The sequence below is a fragment of the Dipodomys merriami genome, unplaced genomic scaffold (genome assembly GCF_024711535.1).
Source record: "Dipodomys merriami isolate MVZ:Mamm:240054 unplaced genomic scaffold, mDipMer1.0.p SCAF_1, whole genome shotgun sequence".
In the NCBI taxonomy this organism is placed as follows: Eukaryota; Metazoa; Chordata; class Mammalia; order Rodentia; family Heteromyidae; genus Dipodomys; species Dipodomys merriami.
Window position 1 is genome coordinate 69,211,359 of NW_027202270.1, and position 17,151 is coordinate 69,228,509.

Sequence of the window (17,151 nt, forward strand, 5' to 3'; positions counted from 1 at the left end):
TTTCCAACCATGTCATGAATTGTATTTTGTGGTATACACATATTTCTAGTATTTAGGTCTTCAAAATATTTATATTTGTATGTGTTAAATTTTAAGGTGCTGCTAGATTTTATTTAGATGCTTTGGTAGAAAATGCTGGTGGCTGAAAACAAGTACCTTTCTTTCTGTTGGAAGGAAATGTAACTGTCAGAAGAGAAGAGTATTATGCAAATTTCTGCCACCTTCTCAGCACCACCTACATATTGAAAGGCTGCCTTCTTAAGTTCTATCTCTAGGAAATGATGATAAAGCTATCCCACTGAAATGTTAAATATTCAAAGTATTTTTTTCTTTTTCTTTTTTTGGTATTGTTATTTAGACTTGAACTCAGGGCTTCATGCTTTTTTCCCTTAAGGCTAGTGTTCTCCTAACACACCTCTACTTCCAGAGTCTTAGGAATTTGTCTACCAAGAACTCTAAACCACCCTCCTAAGATTGTAGTCTCTGTATTAGCTAGGATTACAGGCATGAGCTGTGGTAGTTTTTTAACCATAATCATAAGTGTGATCCTTTTTGAAAATAAATCATAAATTAAATTTAACTGCCCAGACAGTGGATGGTAGAATTCTCCCTTTGCTGGAAAAGCAGTGTTAGGTAAAAGGTCGAGGTCCAGAAGCTATGAGCTCTGTACTGAGAAGACACATGCTTAAACCCTTCATGTGAGCATCCCTTCCTTGGTTAGGATGTTTCACTGATCACTTATATGGAATAATCCACAGCTTATTCCTTGATTTGTCCTCACCTTTCAGCCATTTCATTTTAGTGTGTCACCTAGGCTACTTCACAGCAACCTAGATATGTGTGTGTGTGTGTGTGTGTGTGTGTGTGTGTGTGTGTGTGTGTGTGTGTTGGCTTTTTTTTTTCTCAAGGCTAGCACTCTACTACTTGAATCACAGCTTCACTTCTGGCTTTTTGCTGGTTCATTGGAGATAAGATTTCTTTAGGCTATCCTATACAGTTTGGCTTTCAACCTCCACCCTCAGAGGTAAGCCTCCAGATTAGCTAGGATTACAGCCCATCAACATCCAGTTTTGTAAAGATAAATGAACAACATCCTTATCTCTTTACCTTTCAAGCAAGAATCCCTCACTGTCTTTCAGTGTTTATCTACTTGCTTTGGAATGTTTATTTTCTACTGAATTTTTAGAAGCATGCTTCATGCAAAAATTGAAAGACCCTATGTAGAGATTTGACAAGTAGCTTTTTCTAGCATAGTGTGAGTGCTGACATTTTCTTTTCAGCATTAACTCACTACTGTCTCTTCTTGACTTCATTTTGGGCCTTTATTTATGGATGCATGGTTTGTTATTTTCATATCCTGCTTAAGTATTGCTCCGAGGTTTCAGAGTTTTACTCAGTACTGTCCTGATTTTCTCCTGCTCAGTGATTTGTGATATATAAACATCTGAATGAATGAAAATATGTGTATATATATGTGTGTGTATAAATACATGTGTATATTCTCTTACCTTCAGGTCTAGGCTTATTACATGGTGTTTCTAAAACTCCTCATTTTGAAAGAATGAAGGCACTAGCTATTTGTTTGCTAGTGATCCTGTGCTATCCTAAAGCATTGTTTTATTGCATCCTGCCTCCTCCTTATGGATAAGCTGGAAATGGCGCACCATTTATTGGTGCTCTTTATTATTTTCCAGCTTTAGGAATTAAGCCATTCCCCCTTTCTGGGATAGATTTGTTTCTTATTTAAAAACATCCTATTCAGCCTGAAGTAAACCTCATTGCTTCGTTTTACAAATATAAAATAGAAATTTGTAAATTGATATGGAAAAGAGTCCCTTTGGTTTGAGTGTTGACTTGCCTAATCAGTGTAATACATTCTGTACTTCCTAAGATGGGAGTCACATGACTTATTACTTACTACTTCAGTTCAGTCCCATGCTGCTGGCTAGTCTCTCTCCGGGTTTATGAACATAGAGAAACTTCACCATTAGCCATCGGAGCCCATGCATGACACAGAGACATATCACATGTGCTCTACCAAGACATCAAGAATGACAGTGTGTTTCCTGAGAGCATGGGACTCACTGCACAATGTCAGATGAAGAGTGGGTCAGTTAGTCTAGTGCCAAACGGACACTCAGAATGTATTCTGAACACATAGCTCCGTATCTGTATCACATACAGCCATCTGGTCCAGGAGAAGCAGTGGGCAGAGCGGCAATGCACGTTCACTAGGCTGTTTGCAACCACTTTTTTGCTCAGATGTTAAAGGCTGATGAAGCAAGTCCACATTTTTCTTTTATTTTTATATTTTGATCTATTTTTTGTGTCACTTTATAATTTTAAAGCTAATTTGGAGCTAATATATAGACAATCTTTATTGTCATCTAGTTTCATTCTGTTGTGATGCTAGTTCAAAGAGAAACAGATTGAGTTAGTAGGCGGCCCTTGGTAGAGGAAGGGTGAAGTTATGCAAATGAGCCACATCCTCACCAACACCCAAGACCAGCACAAAATCCCTAATCAACAAAACATTGGTATCCCCCCAAATATACTTAATTAGTATTTATATGAGTTAGTCATTGACATGTCTGTATGCTGTTAAAACAATTACTATTTCCCATAGTTTAATCTGTTAAAAAAAGATTTTGTCTCCCTAGTCAAAAAAAAAAAATAAACCAAACAACCAAACAAAAAGTTTTGTTTCCCTAGTCTCATATGCTGCACCAACAGATATGATTATGATTGTCATCTGAGGAGATTGCTTTTTCCATTCTCCTCACTCCTGCATTTCCTTTCGTTAGTCAAAGCCTAACATGTTCTAGAGTCTTCAAATAAGTTTTGGTTTTGGTTCCTGGCTATCATTTTTGGAGTCAGTTGTATAATCTCTGGCAGTGTTATTCCTAAATCAAAGCCTTACTTACAATTTTTGGAGTCAGTTGTATAATCTCTGACATTCTTATTTCCATATCAAAGCCTTACTTTAAATCAAGTCCTTTCCTCATAAAAAGTCTATGTGCAATCTTCATGAAAGTGAAGTCTCTAAATCAGGAAAATAGTTAAATGTATTTTCCCCAATTTGGAAAACATTTATTGTCTTAATATGTTATCTTAGTAGATGATTAGAATGTGTCCCCATTCTCTCTCTCTCTGTCTCTCTCTGTCTCTCTGTCTCTCTGTCTCTCTGTCTCTCTCTCTCTCTGTCTCTCTCTCTGTCTCTCTCTCTGTCTCTGTCTCTGTCTCTGTCTCTGTCTCTGTCTCTCTCTCTCTCTCTCTCTCTCTCTCTCTCTCTCTCTCTCTCTCTCTCTCTCTCTGTCTCTCATTCTATCTTGGCAATATGGACTTTGAATGTGCTTGCAAAGCAGTAGCTCTGTGGCTGGACCCATACCTCTAGCCATTTTTTACATTAATTATTTTCAAAAAGTGTCTTCATTTTCTTCTTGGGCTAGTCTCAGACCATGATCCTCCTACCGAAGGACTCCCCTTATTTCTGGGATTTGCCACCACACTTGCCTTTTGTCTTGCTGACTTTTTGCCTGATTGGCCTTGGACTGTGATCCTCTTGATTTTCTGGAAGCATAAGCATAAACCACCACACCCAGCTTCTCTCTTTTATGTGGTGGCATACTCATCTGGACTAATCTCCAAGTTATCTTTTTTCTTTCTTTCCTTTTTTTTTTTTTTGCTGGACCTGGGGCTGGAACTTAGGGCCGGGCAGTGTTCCTGAGCCTCTTTGTGCTCAAGGCTAGCACTCTACCACTTGAGTCACAGCACCGTTGATGGCCTTTTCTGAGTAGTTTTTTTTTTTTTTGGAGATAAGAGTCTCACGGACCTCTTATCCCCCAGCTGGCTTTGAACCATGACCCTCAGATCTCAGCCTCCTGAATAGCTAGGATTACAGGCATGAGCTTCTGGCACCGGGCTTCCAAGTTATCTTTCCCAAGTTGATGTTATTAACTTCCTAGCAACTTCAAGGGAAAAAATATCTTCCTTAAAGCATTAATGTGGATAAGCCATTAGTTAATTAACTTAGATATTGTACTATGTCAGAGAACGAAACACTAGAAATAAAATTTGAGGCTATTTTGTTACCCAATGAGTTAAAACATTTTTACATGGTATATTAAGCTTACTTTCTAAATTCAGAAAACTGGAAAGAGCTGAAGTACTCAGAAATGCTGGATTTCCATTTTCAGGACACCTATCTCCTTCATCTCAGAATTTCTGAAATCCACACCTGGAATTTCCCTCAAAATGTTGCATGATCATGTAGTTAGTATATCAATAATGAGACATAGGTATATTTATCTTAAAATCACTGCTAGGTAGTAGTTTTAAAATACATCAAAGAATCCCTTTGTTTTAGCCTTTAACACTGAGTAAAGGCAGATGAGGTAAAGCTTATTATCACTTTCTCTCAGTGTAACAAACTATAAATTGGAGGAATAATCCTCTACTGGTTTTACATAAAGTTACAATCCACAAAGGAAAAACTGAAATGCTGATTCTCAGACTCATGGGCTCGGTATCTCTCTCTACCTTTCAAATGATGGGTAGATAGCTAATAGGAAGATAAAATAATTGAGGATAAGCTATAAAGCAAAAAAAAAAGAAAGAAAAAAAAGCCCAAAACTGTATTAGACATGAATGCTTCTTTGGTTCATTTTTTAATGCCATGCCTTTTCAGACACAGCTACTAATTCTCTAAAGTGAAAACAGTTTGAAAACCAATGCATGTATGATGTGAGGACTCATCATTTTGCATTCAGTCAACTACAAGCATTAAAAAATGAAAGGAAAAATTGATGCAAGCACAGGTTTATTTTAACCATCACTTTTAACACAAAGAAATGGATAAAAGCAAAATACAAGTAGTTTTCCTCTTGGTTTTAAATAGCATTTTCCAAGATGTTATTAAATTATATTCACATTAATACACTTAAGTAGTACTTAAGCATTTTAAGCTAAGACATTCAGATCAGGAAGAGCAATCAAATTATGTTTTACTGTAATGTATATCCATGGAAAATATTACATGAATATGTTTAATATACATATAGCCAGAGAATTCATCTGAGGTCAGAACAGTAGTATGAATAATGAGTAACCTATTCTAACATTTTCTTACTCTCAAGGAACAAAACTTGTCTCCAAAGATATGCTTTTGTATTAAAAAAGAATATGAAAATCTGGAAATTTGACCACTACATTTTTGAGGTTATGAATTGATCATAGGAATTAAATGGACAGATTTACTTCCTTGGTTGATCTTTCTCTTGCCTTTCCAATAGACAATTGATATATTCCTAATTAGTCATCATTGTTAGGTTTATCCAATTTACATATAATCTATAGATGAATCCAATGTATTTTCACAAGAAAAATTTTATAAAATTTTATTTGGAATGTAACTCAGAAAAACTACATCTTATCCACCCTTCTTGGTTCTGAAAAAAATATAGGTCTTTATAATAAAAATGAATTAATTATTTTCAATGAATAATTGTTACCTTATACTGAAAGAACTAAGAAAATATGTCATATCTTCTCCTTCTCCTTCTCCTCCTTCTTCTTTGTATTTTTGTGTTGGTCTTGCAGCTTGAACTCAGGGCACTTACCCTGAGCATTTTTTGCTCAAAGCTATAACTCTATCAATTGGTCCATAGTTTCACGTCTGGTTTTTCACTGACTAATTACAGTTAAAGTCTCATGTATTTCCTACCTTGGCTGGCTTTGTTGTTTTTGATGCTTTCTTTCAAAGACAAAACTAATTTACAGCTGGCTGCTAGTGACTCATGCCTATAGTCCTAGCTGTATAGGAGTCTGTGATCTGGAAATTGATAATCCGAAGCCAGTCAAGAAGAGAAGTTTATAAAACTTCACCTCCAAACAACTAACAGAATCTGGATTAGAGTATCAGCATAGCAAGCCAGGAAAACAACTATGAGGTCTTCAGTTCAGTATCAGGCACCAAGAAGTCAATTTCTATGACAGAAATAAAGAATATTTAAATTCATATATTAACAGTGTATCCCCTTGGAAATTGGGGAATGCTCTGGGCTTTCCTTATTCTTCTGCAGAGTGTCATGTCATGAATCATCTACCCCCATTGCAAAAATTCCTAACTTTTCTCTTACATTCACTGGAAGCAACAAAACCTAAATAAAATTTTTCTTGTTTTGAAACCAGAATGTATTGAAGCCAGAAAAAAATCTGCTTTGTTTTTAATGAAAATGCAACCATGTTCTGCTTGCAATTTCATGTTGAAAGCCTTCCTAAATGTCTAAGGCAGCTAGAGAAGAAGAAGAGGAGGAAGGTGACAGTCACCTGGTTATGATAATAACATAATCACTCACGTTATGCCTGCTGCCTGACAATACTCCATCCTTTAACATGATTTTATTTAGTTATTACAACTATCTCTCTGTAAATGGCATTTAGGATTACTTAAGATTATGTTGTAATCCTTTTAATCCTAGTGCTTTAAATTTCAGGCTAAACACCAAAGAGCAAACTAGCACTTAACAGGAATGTTTAAAACATGTGATTGGAACATAAATCTTTTTATTCCTCCTTTCCCCGATGAAGACCAAGCATTGGCTCTTAACTAAGAAAACTCGTACCACAGTTCATTACAAATCACTCAGTTGTTAAATGTTTTCTCAAGCTACATCAAACTTGTGATGGTCCTTGACTATTATGCTGTCTGCAGAATTAAACAAAAGTTACCAGCAATGAACATTTGCTAATTTAACTTAGAATTAGTACCACTTTTTTAAGCACATCTGTGTGTGTGTGTGTGTGTGTGTGTGTGTGTAAATGCTCACTGTATTCCTAAAAGTAAGCCATTTGATTGTATAAGGACAGATACATATGCACATGCACATGCTATGAATAAGTATATATAAATATATGAACATATTTTAGCACATATATGTAAAGTCATGTATTTGATCATAGAAATCCATATTTAAAATGAATTACTTATTACATTGTTTCAATTAGGCAACTGATTCTTTTTATACAATAAGCAGATATTCTTGAGTTCAGCAAAAGGCATAATTTTGATTTACCAACAATTGTTCAATAATAACAATACTTTCTGTGTTATGACTGTAATGTCACCATGTACATTTCAAGTAAAATTGAGTCAACAAGAAGTATGTGATAGGAATTTGCGTAGAAAGGAATGTGACTTTGAGTATGAAGAAAAAATAAACAAGTCAAATGTCCAAACACCGTATACCCACAGATAAACTAAATGAAAGCTTCCCATTTCTTTAACATTTCACAAATGCATTCTTCAACTGTCAAGGTTATCCCATAAACTCACCATTTTTGTTTGTTTTCTTATTCATTTCAAGTTAGGCTCTTTTACAGACATTGTAATTATGGGCTATGTGATTGCTAATCCATCAACTTTTAAAAGACAGATTTCAAATTTTAAATTATTTCTAATTTTGCTCTTCTTTGATTTTTCTTTAACTAAAAATCTCAATAGTCATTTGCTCTCTGTAATCTATAATTCATAGTCTGAGATTGAACACCAAGCCTAATTCAAACTTGAAATTCTAAAGCTATTTCTGATGTGGGCCAGCAGCGGAAGCAATGCTGGTTGCTTTCAGTCAGAAGAAATACTTCATTATTCTTTAGGTAATGAAACCCTTGCACGCACTCACGCACACGCACAAGTGCACACCCCCCCCACACACACATACACACATACACACTCAGATTCATGCATGCCTTAATAGCATGTTTTTGAGATATAATCATGTTTATTCTGATCATTTGAGAGTTAGACCAGCTAATGTATCTAATCAAATATTGATGCAAGTCATCTAGGCTTAGCTGTCTGCAAAATGCTTCTCTATGCCTTTTTGTGATGAGAACTATAAAAGCTATTTATATTGTTCCTTTCAAAAGGCTTACTGTCATCTTCAGTATCTATGGATTAGTAAAGTGAAGTAAAGATCTCACTATGACAGAATGAAAGCAGAAAATGAAACTTGAATCTTTCTTTAGTTTTGTCATCCACAATATCCTTATAACCCCAATTCTCTAAATGATGCAAAATAATGTATACATATGCATTTACACACATATATACATATATGCACACATGCATGCAAATATGTATATATGTAGGCATAAATACATAATACATATGTCAGAACACTAGTGCCCAATGTTGTACATTAAAAATAAAATCAGCTGGCAAGATTTCCTCCTTTACAAAATTGTCAAAAGTGAGAAAAAATTTTAATATCCTTAATAAGTACATATATTAACACAAAAACAAAGTGAACAAATCCAAGAGTAGACTGCTAATATTCAGTAAAGCTTAGTATGATGTGTAACATAATTACAGGCATTTTAAGTATATATACATGCTCATTATTATACATTACTATTTTTTTATCACCTAGTTGACAATCAACATCGTTTGTGATCTTCTTAAACCTTTCCGTGGTTAACAGGAAAAATTTGAAAGAATTAACTACCTCTTGGAGTTTCTATTGTTCAGGCATTATGTCCCATGTCATTAATATTAAATGAAAATGTCTTTTATTTTACAAATCGAATTATTATAATACAAATACAAATGGTTTGGTCAACTTGGTTTATCTGATCATCCAGGTTATCATAGAGGATAGAATTATAGACTGTAAGTATTATCATTTATGGCAGAAAATTTTCAAAAGATATTTCTCTCATATGATTTTTCTAAAGCCTCATTCTAACCAATACTATTTATTTACTTATATCTGTGTGTTTGCTAGCCAGATTTTCAATCTGTCTCCTTTTCTTTCTCTCTTTCATTCTTATTCTGTTCCTCCTCCTTCCCTTTTTCTTTGAAAAAATATTTTTAACTGAGGAACAGTAATTCTATGTATTAAATACATATACATCCTCTCTGTATTTTGGAGGAAACATCTGCACATATATGTAGGATGAAACTCGTACTAGAATGTGTTGAAAATTTTCTCTTTTTAAATGTGAATGAGCCCAAAATATTTGAATATACCTTTATTAGCATCTGGAGAAAAACAATTCATACCAGAAAACAAATTCTACAGTTCCAGAAGAAGTATAGGTTAAAAAAATTGCTCTCATTATTGCTCTAAAAGATAAGATTGCACATAGCTATGTCTGCAAGCTTTTATTAAAAAGAGTTGACTTTTTGCAAGGACAAACTTTCCCTTAAGAGACTTTAAAGTTTAAATAATGTATAATAACTTACCTCTTTTGCCTACTAAGTGGTATAAATTTCCACATACAACCAGAAGATTATTAGCTAATTTGAAAATATAAACTACATCTAAAAGTCAAAAAGACCAGTTTCTATAATAAAAAATGTGATGTTAATTGCCAAAAACAAGCCATACAAAAATTATGTGATTTTGGTCACCTCATAAGTGAAAACACTAAAATTCCCAATTAATTCTAAGGATTTTATCTGATTCATTCCTTTCAATATTGTAATTATTAATAAGAGTGATTCTTTCCCCCCAAACCTCAAAATATGCAGTTAAAAATCCATTTTCAATAGTTGTTCATTGCTCTCATTTCCCCTTATTTGCACTGACAAATGAATGGAACCCAGGGATGGCAATAATTGAAAGTAGCATGTCATTAGTGAACTTTAATTTGTATATGTTTGAAAGTTGTACATTAAATATATTTAAATAAAACATTCTAAGTTGCAACCTCAAACAGCTATCAAAGGCATTGCAAACATCAATGACTTATATGTAAAAGTAGTCAATATAAAACATATATTTTGTGTTTAGATAGCAATCCAACACCAGGGAAAAACAAACAAACCACAGATTCAACCAGCAAGAGGAGTCAGTCTTTCATAACGACCTTCAGACAACAAGTTCATGCACAAGAAAACATCACAAGAAGGTAGTCTTATTTTGATTACCCAAGAGAGCTCGGCTTTAGAGGGAATAGGAATAAATTGAATATATGTAACATTCTTACCTGAAAGACGTTCTTTCTGCTTGATTTTTCCTTGGCCCATTCAATCTGTGCTCCACGCAAATCCACACTTTCTGGTTTGTGTCCAGTTTTCTGTAAACAAAAATGAAATAAGGATAAAAAGCACACATCATTGGGGATGCATGTCAGAGAAAATAAGAGTTTATTGAGTTAGAAGTTATACATATTTATGATACAAAGCCTCTCTTTTTTCTTTTTCTTCCAAAGAGGAATGTAATTTGTGGGAATTTTTACTTGAGACTTTATAATTTTAACTCTTTACAATTAGAAGTACTTCATCTGTTACAGGTAATTAGAAAATCTAATATTTAAAATATGAGTAGGTTGGAAATAATGTTAGGGAAATGCTAAATTCCATGAACGATAGAATATTCCATATGCTATGGAATATTGATATTCAATGGCTCATGTAGCAAAGGCATTTTAACATACAAGATCAAAAAGTCAAAGGAAAGCATGGCTCATAATGGAATAGAAATAGGTATGGCAGGTTTCTAGCTCAGGGACATTAACAAAGTTATTTAAAATCTGGCCCACTGTGCTTTTGAGGCTCACAACCTAAGCCATCCTCCCAGATCTTTTTTGTTCAGTTATTTTTTCAGGTAGGATCTTTCAATTTCATTCAGGTAATGAACATCCTACATATCCCTCATGTGCAGGTTATTATCACAGACACAATCCACGATGTCTGGTTTATTGCTTGATATGGAGGTATTGTTAACTTTTTGCCTGACTAGGCTCAAACTCTCAATATCTGTCTCCCAGGTATCTGGAATTACAAACCTGAGCCTCACCTCCCATTTCAAAATCTATTTTTAACCAAATATAAATCTTTGAAAATACAGTAGACATTATGATCATACACATGAAGAAATGTAAGAATTTAGGGAAAGCTATAGCTTTCTTGGTAGAATTTAAGACAGGTATATTGATTTGCTTTGGTCTTTCTTTGCTACACTTGATCTTTTATGTTATCTGCACCTGAGATATTTTATCCTACATAGCTGATTCTTTATCTGTCTGCTCCTAGCCAAGGTCACCTTGTCTCGAGTCTTTTAAGACTGTCTTAAGTGAAAGAGCTGCTCCAGCACTCCAAGTTCTTTTCTCTTCACTTCTTGATTTTTAATTTCATTCCTCACTGAAATGATCATACACATGTAAATATATAATATTTTATCATAACTGTTAATATTTGTCCCAGTAGAATTCAGCTTCCAAAGCAAGGGCTTCACTTGCCTCTCTTTCCTTCCTTTCCTGAATATATGGAAGAGTAGCAGGTACATACTAACTATTTGATGAGTATTTGTTGAATCCATGAATGGAGAAAACTATCAAAATGCAATTAACTTTTGTTCTTTGAAAGAAAGGTATTGAAAAGTATATAAGAGGATGAGCAGAATAGCTCAATAGCTATGTACATATGACAATATAAGATGATGCTAAGCAAAAGGAACTCCGAGATATCGACACCACAGGTTTTGCTGTTGTTGTTGTTTTTAATGTACTGCTTTATTTCTTTTTTCTTTTATGTCCTTTCCCCCTGTCATTTATCTCCTGTTGTCACTGTATTTGATTTTGGTACCTGGGGTATTATATATATATATATATATATATATATATATATATATATTATATATATATATATGTGTGTGTGTGTATACATATATATATATACACACATATATATATGTATGTTCATCTGAATTAGGGATGGGAAAGAGAATATTAAAATGGCAAGACAAAGGACAAAGGAGCAACCAATGCAACAGACAATATGTTGGCAATGATCTGTACAATTTGGGGGAGGGAAAGTGGGAGAAAAATGAAGGAGGAGGCGACAAGTTTGATAAATGTACTCACTACTTTACGTATGTAACTGTAACCTCTATGTACATCACCTTGACAATAACATTAAAATTAAAAAAGAAAGGCATTGAGTGTCTTAACATTTCCAATTTACAACAATTATTATTTGTGACCTTTAAAGAATTAAGTATTTAGTGATATGGAAGTGTGATAACACTTTTAATGTATGGCTGGACTGAAAGGTGGGATTTCAAGTAACCATTCAATAAACCTTTATTGCCCAGCTTCCATGTATCAATACATTTGTTACACTGTATGCTGGACACAGAGCTAAGGAAAATCTTGACTCTAAAAACATGTTATTAGAGTTCCATATTAGGGTATCTTTAAGAATCTACAAACTTACATTCATGATGTCTAGGTAGAGGGAATCTATGCATAAAAAGTAACCTAAACTTATAATTTACCTACCAATCTCTAAATGGTCTGATCAGTATCATATGCTAAATCACATGGCTTTGGCACATGGCTCAAGTTCGTCCCAATCCAAATTCCACTTATCATTTCTGGTCTCCCCAGAACACCTTCTCCATGACTTGTCCTCACACACACTTTTAGTGAGCTCATGTATTCACCCCCTCTTCAGCAATTTTTTCTATGCTTCTCATCTGTCAAATCCCTCCTTCTGAATTCTTCTCACTCTCATCCTGTTCTCTTTTTGTTTGTTGTTATTGAAATGATCACCCTCTGATCATCTCCCAGGCTCCTAAGATCTTCCTGGCTCTACTTCTTTTCAGATAGAAATCTATGTCCTTAATTCAACAGTCACTTCAACTACCTCTTCCACCTTCATGGTTTTCTAATGTTACTTTATCTTATCTATCTATCCTTCTAGTAGTCTACCTCAAATTTCCTACTTCGGAAAAAATATCCTTTGACTTCTCAGGATAGCAATATCAGAGATAATGGTTATTTTTTCAGTAGGTCTTTGATTCTGGTTAGCAACGTTTTTTAGTACCTGGTCACTTTCTCTGTTTCCTCATGGTAACTCTCTACCAATGGTAAAAAGCCTTTTGTATCCCCCCCATCATATGGTTTGGTTCTGGTACACAGAGATTATAGATCCCTTGGGATCATAGTTACTATGTATGGTCAAAATGCACCAGTGAATAAATATAAAAAAAATTCACCAGTGAATAAATATAAGTTTTGATGAGTGCTGACACTTTTGTGATGCTAGTACTGTTTCCTTCAAGTCACATATGAAGAAATTCAGGAAACAAACAACCTTAAACATGTGCATTATCTAAGGCTATGCATTTAGGATGGATATAAGCTGAGGTATAAATTCACTATTCTCTCACTCCAAGTCCCCAAGGACTTGAACACAACACAATGCACACCATCTCTGGATATTCAACCTTCCCTTTTGTTATAAGGTGCATCATCCCAGAAGCTACATTTTGGAATATGAAATATTATTATACAGTTGGGCTGCAGGCAGCCCCTTATTACAAAGGCCTAAAGCCCCCAAATACACATAACATAGCTAGGAAACATGCTAGACAGGAAAAAAAGAACAAAAATAATACCAACAATACCAACAAGCCAATTCAACTCCGATGGAGAGGTGAATTAGGACGCCATGATAGCAGAAATGAGCCAGGAGACAGGACATAGAACAGGATCATGGAGACAAGTGGCATGGTGTAACGGGGGCTGGGCTGGTCCCATAAACAGGGACCGACAAGGGGCGGGGCCGCAGGAAATCCCCATTCTCAGGCACTGGACTGACAGATTCAGTAACCTATTAGCCAAGTGTGGCCCCTGCCTCCAGGGATCCTGGCACGCCCATCACCTGGGAGGTAGGTGATGAGCCAGGCCTTTCCTTTCCTCAGCATGAAAACAAGATGCTAAAACCTAACATCCACCATCTGGCCACTATGGCTCGGGCCAGACAGACTTGACCTCCTTACTTCATTTTTACTAATCCACACAAGAAGCAGTGTTCTTCTCTAGTCCACAAATAAGAGTTTTCATTTTCAGGTTTTTTTGTTTTGTTTTATTTTTGTTTTTTTCCTGTGTGTCACCGTTTTCTCCTTTCTCTTCAGTCCTCAGAATCTGTGAGTCTGTTTTACCTAGCTAACCTTCCACTCCTAAGTGTGGCAAGGGCCTCTATCAGCATTGACATTGCCTGGCCTGCCAGTGCCATGAACTGCATAAATGACTCATGGGACTTGCTCCTTTGCCTCAGAAGAAGAGGCAATGACTCAAAGTTTATTCCTCTCTTGTTCTTAATTTCATCAATTTCTTCTCCCAGTTGTCCTTTTTCTCCTATTTTCTCCCAATGTCAAAAGGACTATGGACTTCAGTTTGTAGTTAGTCATAACATATTTGAAGAAAAATAGCAACAGCTCCACAAATTCATTCTCTTGGTCTCCCTGATTTCTTTTATTCATTGCCAGATAAGTCAGTATTTTTGCATTCACACTTTCATGTCTGCTGACTTTCCAGAATTTCCTTATAGTATGAGGCTTATGTCCATATTCCTAAATAATCTAATAGGACTTAATCATTAAGGCCGTCAAAAATCATCTGTTATCCTTTCTACTTACAGCATTAGAACTTCTTGGCCCTTTTCTGTAAACTGCTCTTGGTCCTTTGCTAGGAAGACATGTTCTCTTTCAATTCTTCCTGTCTTCTCTGCTTCTTTCCCTGAATTTTCTTCCCCACTCTACTCTGCAAACATTAACTGTCTTCCTTATTTCTCACAGCTCACAGTTTCAGTTTGTCCTTGATTCTGCTCCATCACCTGTAACATTTTCCTTTCAATGGCAGAGAAATCTTACTTTTATAACTACAACAGACTGTGGCTCAGACATATCAGTGATTATCCTCCTTTCCCCTTATCTATCTTGCTTGTCTTGTGTAATTATTCATTTACCCACTTAATCTGAGAATATCTTGACTTCTTTCTTCCCTCAAAAGTTTCACAAATCCTAATCTCCAAACTGGCTTTATCCTATTTTTCCTGTGACGTTAACCTTATTTGAGCTCCTATTTTTTTCTTACCAGATTTCTTCTAGTTCTTTCTTCAGTGGCCAATAAAAACTTTCCCACAAACTATCTTTGATTTTTTTCCCCCCTCAAGTACAGGTCTCACATCATTTCTACTGTAACCACAGGTGTATTGGCTGCTTCTCTTCATTTCTTATCAATTATTTCAATTCTATTCATTCCTTCATTTTTCCCTCACCAGCCATGCTGTAGCAATAACAACTTTCAAAATGCTACATACAGCTACTACTTACCTTTATAATGAGAATAATCCATATTCAACCCACTACAATAAGTAATTAAAGTTCAGAAGCACACAGAATTTAAAGCACAACTTTTCTGTTTATCCTGAAGTTAGGTTGTGACTGATCTTAAAGTCCAATATCAAATCAAATGATAAAGATTTGGGCTGAATTTTAAAGTATAACAGAAAAACTGAATAAAGCTGCTGCAACAAAGGGAAACTAAGATAAGGAGACAGAGCACTGTGTAAATATGATCCTGGCCAGTACTTCATGTTCATAAAGCTCAGGTAGGAAGATACAAGCTGGAATAAACAACTTGAAGAAGAACGTATTAAAAGGAAACTTGGAGTTTTTAAGTGTTAAACATTGGAAATGTAGTTCAGAAAAGTTATAAAATTTATTTGGAAGACAATCAAGATTTTATTCCAGAAGCTTGAAATTAAAGAATCCTTTAATAGAAAACATATTTCTGATTCTACAGCGACAAAACGTAAGTAAAATTCTGCTAATGAACTGCCTGGTGCCAAGAGATCATCTCAAACATAATTACAAAAATATACTTTTAAAAATTGACCAAATATGGATTTAAATCTGAGAATGTATATATCCTGTATCTTCTGTGGCAAAGTTAAAATAGAAATGTCTGCTTTTTAAAATATTTAAATAGGATTATTTCAAAGTTACTGAATTTGTACAATTAAACATAAAAGCATCTTTTTCTTGGAGCAAAGGGAAGTCAGAAAAAAAATCATCCTAAGACCTTATTATCTACTTCTGATTTTTATTACTTTTATTAGTTCAACATTATATTTCTCCAACCAGAGCAGACAGAATATTCTCTATACAATTTTTTTGTACATAGATTAAACATTTAGTTTAGTTTTCTATTTTCATGGGATAATTGGGACATCTTTTAATGTTTATTAAGGAACTATGAAAGGCCAGATATACTTTTGATGATGGTATTTTCTGTGATGAAGATGCAGTATATATGTAAGTAGCAAATAAAAAACCATTTGTTCTTTCTTATTGCTAGATGTGTTTTTTAAAGATAAAACTCAATTTTTTAGATAGATTATTAGCTACCATTTTTTTATTTTGGATTAATTGCTGTTTCAGAATATGGACTCAGATTGTCCTCATTTTGAATCATGAAACATAAAATCTATTTAGAAGAATTAAGTTTTATCATATAACTCGTTTTGATTCTTGAAAATTGTTCATGGAGAGGGCAAAACTCACTTATAGAGTCTCATTTGAGCAAAATGATTTAGGAAAGAGTGCTGAATGGATACCTGATCTTATTAATGTCTAAAGTATGGCCCCTGTCAACATAGAAGAGGATACTTTGATTATAAGATGTGGGTTTTATGTATATGAATATAAATGATGTTAATAATAACTAAAATTGTTTCTACAGTGAAATTTCTCAGGATATTGCATGACCAAATCAAACCACATTTCCAGAAAAGATAAACTTTGCTAGTGATTTAGGACACTAGAATGTCATGCACTTTTTCTTTATTTTTGGAGAAGAAAATATTATCACCTTTTTAAGAAGTGAGACACTTATGATTGCTAGATTATAACAGATACTACTTGGTTTCCTTTTATTGTGCACGGATACTGTTTTGCACTTACATTGATTTTGCAAGGTGAATATGTTGAGCACATTTTTTCATGTTTCAGGTGCCTTTCTATGTTTCGATTTACATCAGTTCCTCCTGCAGATCTATTTACACTCCTGTCCTCTCCATCAGTTCCTTCTGCAGATCTGCTTAAGCCATGGAGTCCTTTGTCAGGAAGGTCTAGTCACCTTTTTGGAATGTTAAGCTTCCTTCTAAGCTGTCAAAGCATAGGTGAGAATTTTTACTCCATCCTTTGATACTACATTTGGGTGAAATATCACTCTGTAGAGTATGAAATTGGGCTTTCTGAGTTGTCTCCCAGGGATGGGCCAGAGCCTATATAAGGTGAGTGAATGATAACACTGAGGGATGAGCCAAATCCAGAACAGAGAAGCAGGACATTAGGA

At 34.7% G+C, this 17,151-nt stretch overlaps 1 protein-coding gene across 1 annotated transcript in view; it reads right to left on the minus strand.

Moving 5' to 3' along the window:
- Positions 1-17,151, minus strand: part of Arhgap15 (Rho GTPase activating protein 15) — a 644,233-nt gene that overhangs the window by 511,347 nt on the left and 115,735 nt on the right. Inside the window, exon 6 of the mRNA XM_070023631.1 lies at positions 9,991-10,080. Within this exon, the coding sequence (XP_069879732.1) occupies positions 9,991-10,080 (90 nt within the window). The remainder of the gene's footprint in view (positions 1-9,990; positions 10,081-17,151) is intronic.